The 19,552-nt window shown below is 42.7% G+C and overlaps 2 protein-coding genes across 8 annotated transcripts in view; one reads left to right on the forward strand and one right to left on the reverse strand.

Moving 5' to 3' along the window:
- The window catches only part of scn8aa (sodium channel, voltage gated, type VIII, alpha subunit a), a 63,626-nt gene extending 52,118 nt beyond the window's left edge, over positions 1-11,508 (reverse strand). For 4 of the 7 annotated variants that reach the window (XM_008413567.2, XM_008413563.2, XM_008413568.2 and 1 more), the window contains exons 1-2: positions 11,270-11,508; positions 5,584-5,917 (exon numbers count right to left, since the gene is read on the reverse strand). In XM_008413567.2, the coding sequence (XP_008411789.1) occupies positions 5,584-5,862 (279 nt within the window). In that variant the 5' untranslated portion in view covers positions 5,863-5,917; positions 11,270-11,508. Of the gene's footprint in view, positions 1-5,583; positions 5,918-9,822; positions 9,847-10,828; positions 11,117-11,218 lie in introns of those variants that run through there. The other 3 variants (XM_017305685.1, XM_017305684.1, XM_017305686.1) reach the window with 3 other exon arrangements.
- A 461-nt stretch (positions 11,509-11,969) lies between these two features.
- LOC103467305 (acrosin) lies at positions 11,970-15,220 on the forward strand. Its single transcript, XM_008413562.1, has 5 exons — positions 11,970-12,087; positions 13,756-13,939; positions 14,124-14,398; positions 14,706-14,848; positions 14,927-15,220. Exons 1-5 carry the CDS (start codon positions 12,021-12,023, stop codon positions 15,161-15,163), a joined length of 906 nt encoding a protein of 301 aa, XP_008411784.1. The 5' UTR covers positions 11,970-12,020; the 3' UTR covers positions 15,164-15,220.
- The last annotated feature ends 4,332 nt before the right edge of the window (positions 15,221-19,552 follow it).

The raw sequence follows: 19,552 nt of genomic DNA on the forward strand, positions 1-19,552 counted from the left end.
GCGTCGGAAGGGAGCTGGGGAAACCCCCCTCTGGTGGTAGCTGGCGGTGGCGCAGGGACGCAGGACGACAACACTCAGATGCCATTCAGGGAATGTTTTGTATCACTGGCACCGAATACATTCCTTAAATCTGTGCTTTTTCCATTTGACGATTGTCGTTGCTTGCTTTGCTCATATTTCATGTGAATAATAACATTGATATGGGTAGGTGGAAATCTATAGTAATTGCAGTTAAACAAATATTTATGATTGTGTCAGGCACCACTAACTATGTAAGATATTTCTATGCAAATCACTTAAACTAAAAGAGCAAGATTCACTCGGACTGAGCAAATCATTTAGAGTGCAGGGGTCGTCAAGTTTGACCCTGAAGGGTTAACGTTTCCCTGCTTCAACACGCCTGATTTAAATGAATCTTTTTAAAAGAGCAAAGTGCCTTTAACCATATTAGACCTGAGAGACTGATTGTTATTGATCTTCACTGTCTTTCAATATTTTTGTTGTATTACTTTTCTCTTACTTCTAGCTTTTCAAAAATGCATCATGTGCAATGCTAAATGCAATTTTTACTGTATGTGTTGCTACATGGAGAGAGTGGGTGGGTTTTATTTTTTGTAGTTTGTTTTTTCAATCAAAAAAATTATGTACTATTGTGCACTGGATGTAGATTTTGGATGGTTGTACATTCTGAATAAATATAACAGTACAAAAAAAGTGGCAGTCTGTCCTTGGGCTGCCACCTTATCGTGGTGGAGGGGTTTGAGTGTCCCAGTGATCCTAGGAGCTATGCTGTCTGAGGCTTTATGCCCCTGGCAGGGTCACCCAAGGCAGACAGGTCCTGGGTGAGGAACCAGACAAAGCGCAGCCTGAAGACCCCTTATGATGAASAACAACCTTGGATCTAGCGTGCCCTCGCCCAGACGCGGGTCACCGGGGCCCCACTCTGGAGCCAGGCCTGGAGGTGGGGCACGATGGCGAGCGCCTGGTGGCTGGGCTTTTACCCACGGAGCCCGGCTGGGCTCAGCCCGAAGAGGAGACGTGGATCCCCCTTCCAATGGGCTCACCACCTGTCGGAGGGGCCAAAGGGTCGGGTGCAGTGTGTAACGGGCAGCAGCCGAGGGAGGGGACCTTGGCGGTCTGATCCTCGGCTGCAGAAGATGGCTCTTGGGACGTGGAACGTCACCTCTCTGGTGGAGAAGGAACCGGAGCTAGTGTGCGAGGCTGAGAGGTTCCGGCTAGAAATAGTTGGCCTCACCTCGACACATGGCTCTGGTTCTGGAACCAGTCTCCTTGAGAGGGGCTGGACGTACTTCCACTCTGGAGTTGCCCACGGTGAGAGGCGCCGGGCTGGAGTGGGCATACTTGTTGCCCCCCATCTCGGTGCCTGTACGTTGGGGTTTACCCCGGTGAACAAGAGGGTAGCCTCCCTCCGCCTACGGGTGGGGGGATGGGTTCTGACTGTTGTCTGTGCCTACGGGCCAAACAGCAGTTCAGATTACCCACCCTTTTTGGAGTCCTTAGAGGGGCTACTGGAGAGTGCCCCTCCTGGGGACTCCCTTGTTCTACTGGGGGACTTCAACGCTCACATGGGCAATGACAGTGAGACCTGGAGGGGCGTGGTTGGGAGGAACGRCCCCCCCRATCTGAACTCGAGTGGTGTTCTGTTGTTGGACTTCTGTGCTTGTCACGGATTGTCCATCACAAACACCATGTTCAAGCATAAGGGTGTCAATACTTGGCACCAGGACACCCTAGGCCGCAGTTCGATGATCGATTTTGTCATCGTTTCATCGGATCTGCGGCCATATGTCTTGGACACTCGGGTGAAGAGAGGTGCRGAGCTGTCCACTGACCACTACCTGGTGGTGAGTTGGCTCCGGTGGTGGGGGAGGAAGCCGGTCAGACCTGGCAGGCCCAAGCGTGTAGTGAGGGTCTGCTGGGAACGTCTGGCGGAGTCCCCTGTGAGACGGAGGTTTAACTCCCATCTCCGGCAGAACTTCGAACACGTTCCGGGGGAGATGGGGACATCGAGTCTGAGTGGACCATGTTCCGTGCCTCCATTGCCGAGGCGGCCGCAAGGTTGTTGGTGCCTGTTGCGGCGGCAACCCTCAAACCCATTGGTGGACACCTTCGGTGAGGGATGCTGTCAAGCTGAAGAAGGAGTCCTATCAGGCCATTTTGGCCTGAGGGACTCCAGAAGCAGCTGATGGGTACCGGCGGGCGAAGCAGCATGCGGCTCGGGTGGTCGCTGAGGCAAAAACTCGGGCGWGGGAGGAGTTTGGAGAGGCCATGGAGACAGACTTCCGTACGGCTTCGAGGCGATTCTGGTCCACCATCCGGCGTCTCAGGAGGGGGAAGCAGTGCAGCACCAACACTGTTTATAGTGGGGATGGTGTGCTGCTGMCCTCAACTCGGGACGTTGTGGGCCGGTGGGCGGAATACTTCGAAGACCTCCTCAATCCCACCAACATGCCTTCTGTTGAGRAAGCTGAGCCTGGGGACTCTGGGTTGGGCTCTCCAGTCTCTGGGGACAAGGTCGCCGAGGTGGTCAAAAAGCTCCTCGGTGGCAGGGCTCCGGGGGTGGATGAGATCCGCCCGGAGTTCCTTAAGGCTCTGGATGTTGCAGGGTTGTGTTGGCTAACGCGACTCTGCAATATCGCATGGACATCGTGGGCAGTTCCCCTGGATTGGCAGACTGGGGTGGTGGTCCCCCTGTTTAAAAAGGGGGACCGGAGGGTGTGCTCCAATTACAGGGGGGTCACACTCTTAAGCCTCCCTGGTAAGGTCTATTCAGGGGTCCTGGAGAGGAGGGTCCGTTGGATAGTCGAACCTCGGATTCAAGAAGAGCAGTGTGGTTTTCATCCTGGTCGTGGAACAATGGACCAGCTCTACACCCTCAGCAGGGTCCTGGAGGGTGCATGGGAGTTCGCCCAACCACTCTACATGTGTTTTGTGGACTTGGAGAAGGCGTTCGACCGTGTCCCCGGTATTATCATTTATCACAATAACGTCTGGGACAATTTATTGTAGAGTAAAATGTATTATTTTATGTTGTCATCCATTCTGAATATGTTTTCCTTACAGGCCTTAAAGGGTTCATAAAAATCTACTGAAAGTTAGGGATAAATATGTTGCATAAATTGTGATAATTGTGCAATTTCTGTTTTGTTTTGTTTTTTTGCTACATTTGAAACTAGTACCTGACACATTGTGTTTTTCATGCATTATAGCCCAGAGGAAAAATAATTGTCAAGTTAAACCTGAGAGAAAAACCAAAAATTATGTTAGGCCAGGAAAAAGCCCCATCGGTGCATCTTTATATTTTAAGCATTCTTCAGCCAATAAGCTGCAACAGGAAGGTTAGCAGGTGCGCTCATGCCTCCCTGCACATGTAGTCCATTTCATCCCTTTCCTTCCCTCTGTCGCTTAATGTCCCTCCAACTCCTTAAAAATCAACAGTTAAAAACAGGACGGGAGGACTGCGCCGCATCATCACCCAGTTCTGCTACGGCACAATATAAGTGAGAGTCACAAATTAGGCCCTGTCGTGGTGAAAGAAGAATCTGAACAAACTAACCCCTCCCTCCGTCCTGCAGACTGTGGACAACAAAGACACACAGCTCAACCACCAAGGTCAACACCTGATCTGACGTCACGGCGCCACTCGACATCCGAAGCGGCATCAGCTCTCCCTTTGGAATGAGGCTGGGTTGATGGACCATAATTGGATTTGCCGGAAGCACAAAGAGCGAAACAGGACTTGCACAAAAGTCGAATCGAACCAGAAAGAGTGCATTCGAGACCAAAACAGAGGAGATATGAAGAGGGGAAAAAAAAGATGAAGGTATGAAAGAAGATGGAAAATAAACTAGCCCCAATTAACGCTGGACCATGTTTTCCACGTGTCATTTGAATCGTGTCTCCTCCTTGTGCGCCGGGCTGGTGCGTTACATAACAGGCAGCGTGCACGGAGAGTAGACGGGGAGGTATGAGACGGAGACAGACGGAGAAGGAAGAGGAGCGCAGGGCACCCCCCTCGCTCGCTCACACATGCACCTAATCAACACCGATCACTTCACCTGATTATGACTAAACACATCGTTACCAGCTCCGCTGTCCAGAACGCATGGACGTGCATACATTTCCGCAGCATTTCCTACAATTAGTATGTGATTTGTTTACATTTTTATTTACATTTCTATGTTGAACAAGTCACAGAAGAAGACTTCATTTCTGCTGGAAAGTTCACTGAGAGCCATTTTAGGAAACATTTTCCTAGCTTCCACGCAAGGGTGAATAAAGGACGGCTGGGTTTTTTTTTTTTTAAATCATGTCATTTCTACTTGTGACATCTGTAAACAGCTCTCCCTCGTGCTCAGTCTGACTCATCCCACATTAAGACAACCTCGGTCTCCTTCAGCTGTTTCAGGATGACCCGTCGCCGATTACAGTCGGAGCCAGCCAAGGTCACACCTGGGCCTCCTCGCACACGCTGACGTGACGCGAGGCGTGACAGAAACCCCAGAGAGACACGTGTCCTCCTGTAAGACAACGACAGTCCTCTCTGCTTCCTCTTCCTGCAGCGGATTAACTCCAGAACAATTTGGAAGCGCCGTCATGTGGAACAGGAGGTTTTCAACCTTAGCTGTCCCTGACCTTTTCCCCAAGGACCCCAGAGAGCAAGTCAGAGACAGTGGCTCTCCTCTCGCTCCTTTAAAGAAATATTATTGTGCTCAAATGAAACAGATTACCAAAATAACTGGAAACGCCGCACATAGCAAAAAATTCAGCTGAAATAATGCTACCATTCGGTTGCAATGAACCTGATTGATCATCACAGAGATTTTCTCATGTCAAAAACTCCAACAAACAACAAAGAGAGCCTTTTAGGTAGCATATAAAGGAAAAACAGGCCAAGCACGAAGAGTGAAATGGAATGTGATTGATATCATGTATAATCAAATCCCCAGTCTATAATATATCTAATTTGTGATTCTGGCAGCTTGAGAAAGAGCAACCAATCCCTAAAACCGTGCTGAATACATGCTGAAACGCACTTTTACGTGACAGAAGTAGTTAATATCTAAAATTCAACTAATGGTGTTAGTAGTTTACTTTTTCTCTAACAATCTGGATTGGTATCGTCTGAAAATGTCTGTGTCCTGGTGTTGCAGGACACAGACATTTGTCTGTGACTAGTTTTCCTCTGATTTTTGAGTGAAGTACTAAAACATTTGATTTTCAAAAAAATTTATCCAAAACACAAAACTCCCCCCCCTTTACAGTCAAACTTATCAACAAACGGCATGCTCTTTCCATGCGAGTTTATTTAAAAAAACCTTTTTTTTCCTTTTGCATTAAAAACCACTGCTTCTATCAAAAATACCAGCAGCACATTTTCTTCTCTTTCAAGTATTTTAGTCTCAAGAATAAAAATCTGTCAATGTCGATATTGGCCAAGAAAAGTCTAATCGGAGCGTCCCGGCACCCAGGCGAACCACACCAACCAGAAACATCCATCCAGTTCTCATCAAAAGTAAAACAAATCGAAAGGCCCTTAGAGGAGGGTCTTCTAAAACTCACTTTTTGAGAGTTCAGGTAGAACGGATCCAAATCCTCCAGTGGTACCGCCACCATTCCTTTAGGGATGTCCCCATAGATGTAGGGCAGGCTCTTCCCGGCCTCCAGGTCGCTGTTGGGTTTGGGCTTATTCTCGTCATCGTCGTCGCGGTAACTGCTGTCCTGCTTGGGTGGCTTCTTGTTCTTCTCCTCTTTGAAGCGCTGCTCAAGGACCACCAAAGATTCCCTCGTGAACTTCTTGAAGCTATCAGGTCCTGGCGGTGCAATAAGGGGTGCAGCCATGTTTTCATCCTGCAGCTACTTGGTCATTAGGTTTGTCCCATCCACAATAGCAGCTCTGCGAGAACAGAAGGCGATGAGGTCATGAAGCACGGCGGCGTTTAATAAACGCAGCAAACACATTTGTGAAAGAATTTTATCATGATATTTTGTGGTACTATTGAAAAAACAAAATTATGCTAAAATGATTTATTACTTCTTTTTTTTAGGTAACTGTGTGGGTGTGACTGCATGACGCAGCCTTCAAACAAATACAGCTTTTGAGAAACATTCTCATTTGAACTAGGCCAGATAAGTGTGATTATCACTAAGCTGCACAAACTAACTGCATTTAGTCATATTTTTCAATTTACTGACATTTATTAATGCCCTAATGGAACAAACGTTGGAGAAAATAGAAAAAGCTTTTCTGATAATACTGTCAGTCCATCATCATCAATTGAAATTTATTGAGACAATGATGAATTAAAATTCTCATAAGAATTTTTTCTCGATAAATGATAAACAATATGATAAATGCGCACACCTACCTACAACTCAACCAAATCAACCAAAAAGGTGCTTATTAACTGATTATGCTCTTCAAAAGTACACACATATTTAAAATACTTATTGATTTGTTGCTGCCTCTTGGCCAGGACTCCCTTGAAAAAGAGGTTTTTAATCTAAATGGGCTTTTTATCCTGGTAAAATAAAGGTTAAATTGAAAAAAATTGTTTGGCTTTAACCACTAACGCAAAATCAAAAACAACAACATACGGTTCTGATAGAAGTATTAAAGCTGTAATAATAAAAAATTGATGTCATTTCATCAACCCTGGGAATAATCCTTGTTTTTCTGTTTTAGGTGAAATCATATAGATCGTGCTATTGCGAAGGCTGTCTTACCGACAAGCTCTTAATGACCCTAAGCCTAATTTAAAATATTGAACCATTATTTAAATCATATGAACTCTCTTCATGTCTGGTGGATATAAATGAATATATCTGAATATTAGGATGAACAGACTGCAATTTCTCCTCTGAATCAGACAGTATGCCCTCTTAGCAGTCTTTATTTCTGTAAGTTTATCAATATATTAGAAGAGGCAGCGACTTATCCTCAAACGTATGTATTTTCTAGTAGATTTTATTTGCTTTATCCAATAAATATGCTTATTTATTGGTCAGCTGCATGGTAACACAGATGTTCAAAAATCTGCAAAATCTAGTTAATAAACAGCTTGGTTAATGCTGCACACGTTTTTGTGACTATGCACATTTTGCTAAAAAAATTCTGCTGACTTGTGTGCTCTGAGCATACAACAATAGCAGCAACATGTGCATAAAAGCATTTGCTGTCGTTGAGCTAAGTTTAAAAATCTGGATTACGACAGTTTGATGAGCTTTTTAAGACCACAGAAAACTCCACGAGTTAGATTAAAAATTGTTTTCGTTAAGGGTTCACATTTTGTTGTGTCTGTATTTTGTATTTGAAGAACTCGGCTCATTTACTGCATTTAACATTTCTATAACAGGAGCAAACAAAAGCTATGGACATCATGATATTTTATCATTTTAGTGCAGTCATTTCATGCAGCAGAAACACACGACTAAGCAGGATTTCTACTTTTTTTTTTTTCGAGAAGGACAGAAGGCTCTGCAGTGATCCCCTGTTTCACTCATTATCATTTTTTTCAAGAGCTGTGGAAGTGTTGACAGAAAGGCCTAATGGCTGCATGACTCAGGGTTTTTTTTTCTTTCTCTGACATGGCTTCTAGTATCAGGACACCTGCTCAAGCTGCTGAAGAAGGAAAGAGGAAGGAGCATGAAGGAGAAACCTGAAAAACATTCTAAAAAATTTAAAAAGATATGTTCCCAATATATTTTCATATTTTTAAAAGCAGTTGATCACAATGCAGATCTGATTATTTTGTTTCACAGCAGAGTGGCTCAGATTGAGGGGGAAAGCTGCCTGTATGGCAGCGCTTTGTTGTGTTGATCTGAAGGAAGAAGTCTAAACAGGTTGGATCCAGCATGTGTGGGATCTGCAGGGATGTTAGCCGCCCTTTTTCTGACTCTAAGCATGTTTAAGTTGTGGATGGAGGGAAGCTAAGTCCTGATGATCCTCTCTGCAAACTAAACCACACAGTGATGGACGAACACAGGGCTGCAGCTATCGATTATTTTAGGAATCAATTATTCTAGCAATTAATTGGTTAATACCACATTCTGCAGATTTTTCAATTACCACATAGAAGTACATAAGGAAATGCAAATCAACAATTAAATTCCTTTTTTTAGTGATAATATATAGGAAAGGATGCATCTGCTGCTAAAACATATTTCTATCACCAATATGAGAGAAGCTCACCACTTCCTGCTACTGATCTTCTACACTTCTACACTTTTTAATAAAAAAAGAATGTCAGCCTTCTGCAACATTTGCACATGTAGCGTATGGACTCAATACTTGGTTTGGCCTCTTTTTACATACATTGCTGTATAAATGAAGCATGGCACGCAGGAGATTTGTTATTCTGCTGAGGTGTTAAGAAAGTCTTAGTTACTTTAACATTGACTTTCAGCTGGTGTGCATCGTTGGGTCTGGTGTTCAGCTTGATGATGCTCCACAGATTGGAGTTTAGGCCAGGTGAGTTTGATGGCAAAACAGAGGAAACCAGGATCATTGAACCAGATTTTTGTGGGGCATCTTTTTGGTAACGTGAACAAGTCCTACTGTAAATGAAATCAGGATCTCCATAAAGATTCTTAGCAGAAGGAAGTGTGGAGTGCTGTAAAGCTTCCTGGTAGATGGCATTCAACTTGATCAAATACAATAGACCAACATCAGCAGAAAACGATGGCCTCCTAAAGCGCCACTGACTGTGGAAACGTCACGTTGAACCTTAACCAGCTTGGATTCTGTTCCTCTCCACACTTTCTCCAGTTTCTGGGATCTTGACTTAACACTAAAAGGCAAACTTTTACTTTCATCTGAGAAGGACTTCTGGTCCACTGAGCAACACTGAAGTCCTCTTTTCCGCAGCCCAGATAAGATGCCTTGTTTCTGGATGAGGAATCAGACCGTTGTAGGACACATCTGACTCCAGCTGCCATCTTTTTGAATCTCCTCCAAGCTATTGTTCTCCCTAATGTTTGAATCCCTTTTTCTGCCACACGTCAATTAATAAGTAGCACTTTGTGAACATCAAACTTCTTTAGTAATGTCCTTTTGTGGCTAAAGATCTTTTTTTTTTTTGCCAGGGATGAAATGAGTGGAACCTGCTACCCACCAGTTAACCCCCTATTGTAGACCTAGGACTCTGTCTGCACTTAAAACATACTGAATTAAATACATTTTAATAACTAGCAGCACTGTGACTACATGCTTTCAGTTTACTTGTTGTGGATTCTTCTTTACTTCTGTTTTATTTTTGCTGTCAAGCACTTTGGTTGTCTTTTGGGTGTTGTAAAATATTATATAAATAACTGTTTGTTGATGATATGACTGTGTGCCGGGCCACCATCAGGTCAGCAGTCTTTAGGCCATATTAGGATAATATTTCTTTGTTATTAAAAGCATATTTTATTATTATTCTCACGTAATACTCTAGAAACTGTAAGTCATAATGGTTTAGACTAACAGAAATAAACAATTAAGACATTTGACTCTGAGTGTAATGAATCGATGCCACACGAGCTTCCCTTTTTGGCATTAATTGCTGAAACATATGAACTTTCTGACGTTACCAAAACGACGAAGCACCTGCATGTTTCAGCTAGTGACTAAGGGAAGGTGGATAAAGCCTGAACAGGACCGTCAGCCATATCTGAAACACAAGGCCCGTCACTCCCCTGCTCCCCTCTTGCATAACGCTCTAATTGCAAATGCTCGACGTGTGAGGCAGGAAAAAAAAAACAAAAAACAAAAAAACACCTGAATCTGTCCGACCTGGGATGAGAGGGAGCAAAGGAACGTACCCATACACGCAGAAAAGAGGAGAGAAGGCAAACAAGCGCGCAGTGTACACCGGGGCGAGCGTTTTATAAAATGGACCCCGGAACCTTCTGCTGCTGCTCTGCTGGCGCTGTCCGCTTCAGCACCGCGCCAACGCACGCGCACAAACACGTGCGAGGCGCGCGTGAATGCGTAAACGCGCGGGTGCTTTGGAAAGAGAGGGGGTAGGGGCTGAGGCAAATCAGATTGAATTAAAAATAAAAACGTACGCTTCCTAAGTATCAACATGCAGGCTAACGATTCAACCTGAGTCATCCTAGCTGGGTTATCCGATCACATCCTGGGTGTGTTTTCGCTGAAACTGGCAAACCGTATTGAAGAAAGTGTTTGCTATAAAAAAAAAAAAATTAAAAAAAAAAACTATCAGACAGAAGATGGGCCTCGAGTCGCCGTCATCTGTCATTTTGCTAAATATTTCATCAAGCAGGTAAAGTCCTGGTCCGCCTCTGAGCTGGAGGTGATACTGCGCAGAGAAGTGGCCCGCTCCAACCAAAGCGGCCGAAGCAGCACTGCTGCAGTGGGTGGTTTGTATGTTTCAAATGTCACGCTGGGAGACACGGGTTCGCCAGACTTGCGCGTTTCCACCTATTTTTTTCTCCCCCCCCCTCCCCCCCAAGATAAATCACTCCCAACAAACACAAGCCTGGAGATAACGCGGTGGAGAAATGCATCAAAATGCGATGTTGTTTTTTTCTCCCTCAGTACATTCTGTGCGTTTTTGCGCGCAGAGCATCTGCACCACACCCGAGGAGCCATGTCGACTGCCAAATCAATAAGCGTCTGTGTGAGTGTGTGCAAAAACACAGCGCGGAGAATTAAAGCGAAACGGGGGGGGGGGGAATAATAAAGCAGCACATATAGTTTTGTAGCATGAAGACATCCCGTTAGATCAGCTGAGGACGGTTACTGCCACACTAAGATCACCTGGAGGATCGGGCATTTCTTCACTGTCATCATGGCTATACTTACACATCCTTCCTCTGAAAGCCTTCTGCTTCGAATGCATCCCCACGAGTGAGACAAACAACATCAACAACAAAAAAAAGGATGCAAGAAAATTGCAGATTTTCAATGCAGGCTGCGCCCTAAACCAAACCAAACCTCACTTAGAAATCTTTTCTTTTTTTTTTTTTTATCAAACTGTTCGACGGGTTCCAACGTTTCCGCATAATCCACACAAAATATAAATCTTCCCTTTGCTCTAATCCAGATGACAGATTTGTCAGAAGGCGCTGACACCTCTTCCTTCCCGCTCCAAAAAAAATCTATATAAATATATAAAAAGAGAAGACGCGGAGCAGCGAGCGGCGCTGCGACATTCAGAGCACTGAAGGAACAAAAAAAAAAATAAAAACCCACCTTCCAGCCACGATTCATCCCGAACCCGCTGCAAATATGAATGATACTCACTTATGCGACGGTTACAGTGAATCCGGTGAGTCGGTGCAGGACTGCAGATGTGGGAAAGGTTGAGGAGGAACTGCGGTTGTCGCCATATTGTTGCTGCTATATCTTTCCCCCCTCAGTGCGAGCAGCAGCTTCCCTGCATAATTGATGACTCTCAGCAGAATGTGAGGGAGTGTCGGGGAGTGCGCCTCGGAGTAGAAATCCTAAAGGTCATTCAGGCCTGCAGCTCCTGCAAAACCCCACAGAGCGAATGATTATCCCGATCAGGAGACACGAAGGTTTTTTTTTAATTATTATTTTATTTTTATTATTAATCTGTCTGACTGAACGGGTTGACTCAGTGCGAGCCGACCGAGTTCAGTGCAGGAATTTATTGTTTCTGGGCTTTCAGTTTTACGACAGTCAAACTGCATGATCGTGCTCAAAGGAAATAAACAATATATATTTTATGCGTGATAAATCACATTAAATATAATTTAGATATAGCCTACATAAGAGGATGTGACTAATGAAACACATTTAAAAAAAAAAAAAAAAACCTCAGTAAACTTCGTATTTGAACAAATATGATGAAATGTAGCTTTCACTCAGTTGAATGAAACTTTCTACTTACTGAAATGTACGAGTTTTACGAGTTTTAAGATTTCACCAATCAGTTTAAATTGATTATGACGTCAAGGGAGGAATTGTTTTGGTTTACCTTTAAAAAAAAAAGAAAAGAAAAAGTCTTTAGCAGGAGTCCTGATACAAACTGATGATGGGTCTGAAGATTTTGCTACAGTTATTAGGCGTCTTGTGTTTGGCCGCCACTTCAAATCAGAGTAAGTTACAAACGGGTTGGAAAGTTATGTTGTAAAACACTTATCTTTAAAAAAAAAAAAAAAAAAGAAAGAAAGAAAGAAGTGCAGAGTTATAGAACCTTTGCTCGTTTTGGACTTAAGAAAAAAAAGGAGAAAGAAACAGAGTTGTCCTAATTCTGTGTTTCTGAGTTGCTAATTGGGACCGGATCCCAAATAACAACTCAGTTCCATCTATCTGATGATCCATTCATTGTTCATATGCATCATCAGACAGTTGTGCATATTTTTTGGGAACCCAGGTAACGATATGTACACAAATTTGTTTATTTATTTTATCTAACCTGTGATTTAAATTTTACTTTATGAAGTCAGTATGGATGTGGGGGAACTTTACCTCAAGAAATAATTACTGTTTCACATTGATCTGAGTTTCTGGGAACATTTAATTAGTAATCCGTGTGTTTTTGTTTTCTCAGGGTATAAATGTCAGAGTGAACTACTTTTAAATTCCTGGCAGTCCAAATTCCTAAGTTTATCTGGGCATGACACATAATAATAATAATAATAATTTATTAATAATAATAATAATTAAAATACTGATAATAATAACACAATTGCCAAAGCTTGCTGTTAGAAAATAGCAGAAAACAGAGGCCTGTTGGGTCACTAAGTCTCCATAGCAACCATACGACATGTCAACTGTTTTTATTTATATGTTTTGGAGGAGATTTTCTAACCTATCAAATATAAGTAGGCTTATAACCCTGTAAAGACTTACAGGGTTTCCCCCTGAAAACGGTGGTTGGGCGCCAGGGCAGTCACTCATCCAACAGCCCGTCGTGTTTTTGAGTTTAAAAAAATGTTTAAAGTTGACAGGAAACTTGGAAATATCACTTGATAATCATGTGTCATTGAGAGATTGGAAGATTAACGCCTGAACACCAACTACAAAGTCTTAAAAAATGCAAACATTTAAAAAGACTTAAATAAATAAGCAATGCTTAGTCTGGTGGGGGCACAAGTAAAGCCTGGTGGCCTGCCAGGCTTATAATACACTGGGGGAAACCCTGGACTTTAGACGTGTGTGCGTTGTGTTGTGTGTGCTCACTGGTAAGTTTGGTGGAGGATCTATGATTATTTGGGGGTTTTTTCACTGTCAAAGAACAGCAATATTTGATTAAAGAGGATTGTGTCAGACACTTAAAACCCAGGATATTTCTTAAAATAAACACGGTGTGCTTTAGCAGAAATTGTGGGACATTGTGGACTAGTCAGCCCTTACTTCACAGTTAAGAAGATGTTCTCAGGTTCGCAAGTTTCTCCTTTTTTTTTCCTCCAGAGGCAATTGCTCCAGCTTTAGCCCCACAGGACATGTTTCTAAAAATGAAGGTGTTTGCCACTGAGGGCATCTGCAAACAGTAATCTGGCTTTTTGTGTTGCTTTTGGATGGCTTCTTCCTCTCTGGTTGACCTTTCAGCAAATATCAGTAGAGTATTTGGATAAAGACACTATCTTGCCAGCTTGAGTATCTTCACAAGACACTTTGCTTTAGTTCTGTGGTTGAGTCCCACATTCAAAAACTTATGTCAAACTTTTACCAACACCTCATCTAAAACATGACATGGTTTTTATTTTCATGCAGAAGCTTTTTATTATTATGATTATAATTATTATTATTTTGTTGACCAGGCTGTGGGAAGCGGAAACTAGCAGTGCCGCCTGGGGCATCCCGGATAATTGGTGGCCGAGATGCCCCTGAGGGAGCGTGGCCCTGGCAGGCCAGCATCCAGTTCCTGGGCACGCACTTCTGTGGAGGGACGATCATCAGCAACAAGTGGGTTGTCTCTGCAGCGCACTGCTACCACAATTACATGTGAGTCCAACTTAATACAGTCGGTCTTCAGAGAATACAAAGTGGTAGAGAAGAAAACAAAAGAATCAAGCACAGAGTTTGTGACGAAAACCAAAAGAGGGATTGCGAAACCAAGTTTGCTTTGATATGGCATCTTCGTCAACATCATCAGCAGAGACTTGGATTAATTTGGTTTTCTGTTCAGATGGCACAGCAGCTTCTTGACCGTGTTGGTGGGAATAACAGCGCTGTCCAAGCCTGGGCCTCACTCCCAGAGACGCGGCGTCAAAAACGTCATCATACACGAGCGCTACGACTTCAACTCATCCAACAACGACGTGGCGCTCCTGATGCTCAAGAGCCCCCTCAAATTCACAAATTACATTCAGCCGTGTTGCATTCCGATGAGCATAAACCACCAGGTTGCCCTAAACCTGAGCAACTGCTTCATCACCGGCTGGGGGAGCATCAACTACAAAGGTTGGTATCATGGTAACCCCCTCTCCCCCTTAGGCGTGCAGAAAAGCATGCATTTATAATAAAATATGAATATAAAAGTTTTTGTTCATGTCATATTTACAATTAGACAGCCTCCTGGCTATCCATCCATCCATCCACTCAACCACCCACCAAAATTTTAGTGTTCAGATGTGCAAACTGACACCCGTCCACACAGCGGTTAAAGATATGACTCTACTAAATACTGACTTGAAAGGGCTGAATATTTGTGCAGTCACTTATTTCATGTTGTTAAGTTAGGTTGTCTTGCTGCTTGCATTTCTGGCAGGTGGAGCAGTGGACATGCTGCAGGAGGCTGAGCTGGAGCTCATTGAGACGCTCAGGTGCAACCAGAAACACTGGTACAACGGGCTGATCACAGAAAACATGCTCTGTGCCGGAATGCTCACTGGAGGAGTTGACACTTGTCAGGTTGGGTGATTATTTTACATTTTTGTACGTTTCTAAGCTGCTCAGTTACTCAAGTCTAACACCCTGGTGATGGTGCAGGGCGACAGCGGAAGTCCACTGCAGTGCTACAGTGAGAAAGACGACCAATATTACCTTATAGGAGTGACGAGCTTCGGGGAGAGCTGTGGACACCCCCATAGACCAGGAGTCTATTCGAAAACCAGCGCGTTTGGAAAGTGGTTAGCAGAAAATCAGCTGAAAGATAGAGCTTCTTCACACAGGCTCTTCAGCAGTCTGATATTAGTTCGGATATTTGCTGCCTTGATGCTGTTCTGAGACATTCACTCTTTTTCTTGCAAAAGACAGAATCACTTAACCACTATGCAAACATGAGCTGTGCGTGCTGTCTTTATTTTACAAATGGTTAAAAACATTTCGATATTTTTGGTTCATTTATAATTTACGGTTGATTTAAAAGGTATAATGCTTTTTTACAAAGCAATAATGATCAACAAAATTGAGCTTTTTTTGACTAAAACGTTTACAAAACAAAAGTCCTTTAATGTCAAGGTGAAAACTGATTTCTATATAAAAAAAAGTGCAACATGAAATAGTTGATTGCATAAATATTCACTCCTTTCAAGTCAGTATTTAGCAAACGTACCATTGGGTGCAATCACAGCTCTCAATCAGGATTTCACATTTCATTTTCATGTTATGTGATAGACAAGCTGAAAATAGCACATCATTTATACAGACTGAAAGAATATGCAATGTTTAACATGTGTTAAGATTATGAGATTATTTTAAACCTACATCTCCCAGGGGTTGTGATTGATTTACGGTTTATCTGTAATAAATGTTGTCCACCTATTTAATCTCACTATAAATTCAGATGTTCTTTGAAGGCCTCGGTGGTCTGTTAGCGAACATTAGTGAACAAAACACCGTCATGAAGACCCAGGAACACAGCGGACGGGTCAGGGACAACGTTGTGAAGACATTCACAGCAGGGTTGGGCTATAAACAACAGCAGGGTTCAGGACATGTAAATGGAATACGGCAAAGCTACAAAGCTACCAAGACACAGCATCCCTGCTCTGACATAATCTAATGATGGCTCATTAGCAGGCGTCTGGAGATGTTTATGCCATTCAATTCAGCCATTTGATCCAGGTGTGTTGAAGCAGAGACGAATCTAACACCGGCAGGACACAGGCCACTGAGGACAGTTGGACACCATAAACCGCTAGCTAAATGGCTAAATGCTTTTTTTTTTGTCATCTTCTTATTTATAATTCTCAAGTGCTAATTTTAGAGCTTCTCAGACCTAAACTCCTTCTTTAATGGATAAAATACTAAAAGAAATCCAGAATCTCTCAAAAAGTCAAGTTTTATTCAGTCCATTTTGCGTGACTTTATTAAGAGCGACTCGAGGAGCTAGTTTGTTCAAGAGCGTTTAATTATCTAGAAAATAAAGAAAACGCAATATTTAAAAGTAAATAGTGCAACAAAAATTGTAAGTGATTAAGTAAAAAAAACTAACAAACAAACAGCCTTACTAAGTATGAATATCTGTAGTTCTTCATTAATCCCACTTGGCAGAGACCTCGTGTTGGCTTAATGTGGCGTTTTTGTTTTGCTTTATAAAGCAGAAACAGCGACCCCTGGTGGCAGGAAGGCGGTATTTAGTAAGCTCTACAGGCGCATCAGGATGGAAGAGAAAAAAGCCAGAAGAATGTCTGACAAAGCGATTTTATTCGACATGAAACACATCCAATGACAGAGTGACAGTGTTTTTATTTTTTGTAAGACATGTTGTTAGAGGTTATCGCACCACTGACTAGTCCAGAATGTGTTTTTGCTGCAGCTCGACGATGCATAGTGGACAAACTGTTGAGGTATACAGAGTGGACCCTTGACTTTTTTTTTTATTTGTGTGAAATGATCCCTTTTCTTTGCCTCATCTCGACATTTTGTGCTTAGAACAACTTTGGAGGTGTGAAATGTGAATTTTCAAGTGGAAAAAAAGGCAAAAAAGATGAGAAGGGTTGCATCGTTTCCGTTGAGATTTTTGCATCAGATCTTAAGAGCTGATAGAAACTGACAATGAAAACCGAACGTAAGCTCTGACAAAGTGAAAGTCTTTACTTTACAATGCAAATGGAAATGTTTACACCAAAAAGGACATCCAGGATGAAACCTTTTTGCAATGATGTTGACGAATATAAGTCTGTGTACGGCACCTTATTGAATAGCACCAAGGTCTACTGAAAAGGCTTGAAGGCCAACATGAAATTATAAAACTTTATTAAAAGTCGTTTGAGTGAAACAGTGGCGACAAAGCAATTATCACACAGTTATTCATGAGTAACCAAATGACTGGCTCGTGTACACGGCCTCGGTGAAAAGTGGTCTGTGGTTGTGTTGCTGCTTTAGAAATCAAACAGCTTCGGATGAAAAATGCATCAGAGGGGAAAATATCAATGAAACCCCTAAAAAATATATTAAATCCCAAACGTGGATGGAAAGAGTAAAAATACAGTGGAGGCGACATTTACAAAAAAATTATTTTTTTTAAAAAAGTCAATCGTTTGGGATTCTTACAGAAGATGAATCTTGTTGCACCTTGAAAGCCAAATATCGCTGTTAGACACACACACACACACATACACACACTCTCTCTCTCATATACGTCAGATGATATTGGGAAAGTGCACATTGTTTCTGTTCCCTGTCTTTTTCAATGAGACGTCATTTAAGACGCAATGCAGAAAGAAACCCGGTCAAGTATGAAAGATCAGTCAAGTTTTTATCTACAGACTCCATCGCCATGTACACAGCAACACTAGCAATACAGTATCTCACTTCTAAAATACAGTATACAGACATTTTTAACCCTTATCTATTGTACTTTTTCCTTTAAAGAAGTCTTCTGCCATTTTTAAATGCAGGTTTCATAGGGATTTGCTCCTATTTTTGTTCCCCCTCAGTGTTACAGACATTTGGAAGGAATTGGTTTAAATATCAATTCAGACTTTTTTAATAATAATAAAAAAAAGGCTTGAAAATAAGGTCGACCAGAACAAGACACCCCTCTTTCTGAGGGAAAGAGATGTTAATGTGCTTTCAAACGCAAAAAGAAAAATCAGCGGAACTCCTTAAAAACGCTAAATAAAAATCACGTAGAAGCTCCACAGGTTTTTAATAAGGCAAAAGTTTTCTCCGCACTCCTCGCATGTTGTTCTCTTTTAAAATTCGATAGTTTCTAAATCAGAAATGTCTCCAAGGTAAAAGGCACTACCCTGCCTTCTGATCATCTATATGTCATTTATGGACTGCGAGTGAAAGCTGCTGGGATTTTCAGATTCGCCTCTGCGCTCGGGTTCGACCGCTCACGGCTCAAATCTGCACCTTGAGAAAAACTAGATGGGTAACTAAGACGGAAAATGGAAATCCCGTGTCATGACAATGTGATGATTTATGAGCTGGTTTGTGCCTCTCATAAGTAGCCACGGCTGGAACGAGCTAAGCATCATGTAATGTGGGAATTAACACGTTACATGTGATGCTCGTGTGATGAGCAGGAAGAAGTCGATCTTTAATGTCCACATGTTTTTCCTCAGCCTGTTTCGATCCTTTAGCTGGCTGCAGATTTCTAAGAGAGTTTTCAGTAAACATAATTAGCGTTGTAGCTAATAAGAGGCCCAAACTGCAGCTAAAATCCTTAACTCTGCTCCTGATGTTGGCTCTGCTTATGACCTGTTGGGTTATGTCTGTATATTTTTCTTCTACTAGCCTGTATGCAGACATCTGCTGCACTTCCAAAAAGCATGCACAGGCGCTTCAAAGTAAAAAAAAAACTAAACAAAACAAAAAACTAAAACTTCTTAGACAATCACAGTTATCCTATCTTAACTCAGCAAGTCCTTGCACACTGAAAAACAAGAAATCTGTTTTATTTTCGCTAATCCAGGTTTGTGAGCGAGGGAATGTATGTTTGTTTTTTTTTCCACACACAAATGTAATTCAAGTGTATTTTTAGGACATTTTGTGATGAGCGAAGGCCGACGTTGAAGCAGGACGGGTGTGGAGGTGAGAGCCGCGGTGCACCGGGTGTGGAGTCACAGAGCTGAGACGGGACTTGCTGGTGGCACTTTTCTTTTTTTTTCTGTTTCTCTTTTAATACTGATGTGGATTTGCTCCTGTGGAAGCAGCAGCAGCAGCAGCAGTAGCAGATGTGGGCAGTGGGGTCTCCTCTTGAGGCAGGACATGGAGCCAGACGTGCAAAGACGTGCAAAAGGTGGAGGAAGTTCCAGTGCGCCCCCTGTCTTTAAGAGTATGGAGGTTAAAAAAAAAAAAACACAAAAGAATGAACAAAAGGAATTAAACGATTAAGAGTCTTCTGTCTTTGAAAGGAGTATGTTATTTAAAAAATGTGTAAAAAAAACAACAATGATTTAGGATTGCTGAGGGAGAAATGGGCTTCAGACAGCAGATGAAGATCAACTTTCTTCAAAGTGAACGTTTCCTCTGAGGAGGACAGGAGGTTTCGCCCTCGTTCTTAGAAGTCTCGGCGAACCTGGGCTGCAGCAATCGAGCAGGTGGAACGAAAGCAGGATCAGTTTCTGAAAGGGAAGCATTTCACTCTAACAGCACGTTCGCTGTGCTTGCATCCCCCCCCCATCGCTTTCTCTATTAAAATTTTGTCCGAAAGCTGACGTG

This window comes from Poecilia reticulata, linkage group LG7 (assembly GCF_000633615.1).
Source record: "Poecilia reticulata strain Guanapo linkage group LG7, Guppy_female_1.0+MT, whole genome shotgun sequence".
NCBI classification, from domain to species: Eukaryota; Metazoa; Chordata; class Actinopteri; order Cyprinodontiformes; family Poeciliidae; genus Poecilia; species Poecilia reticulata.

Excerpts from the sequence above, each read along its gene's own strand:
- LOC103467305 (XM_008413562.1), top strand. The coding sequence starts at position 12,021 with ATGATGGGTCTGAAGATTTTGCTACAGTTATTAGGCGTCTTGTGTTTG. Across the intron at positions 14,399-14,705 it reads GGGGAGCATCAACTACAAAG|GTGGAGCAGTGGACATGCTG; the intron begins GTTGGTATCATG and ends CATTTCTGGCAG. Across the intron at positions 14,849-14,926 it reads GAGGAGTTGACACTTGTCAG|GGCGACAGCGGAAGTCCACT; the intron begins GTTGGGTGATTA and ends GTGATGGTGCAG.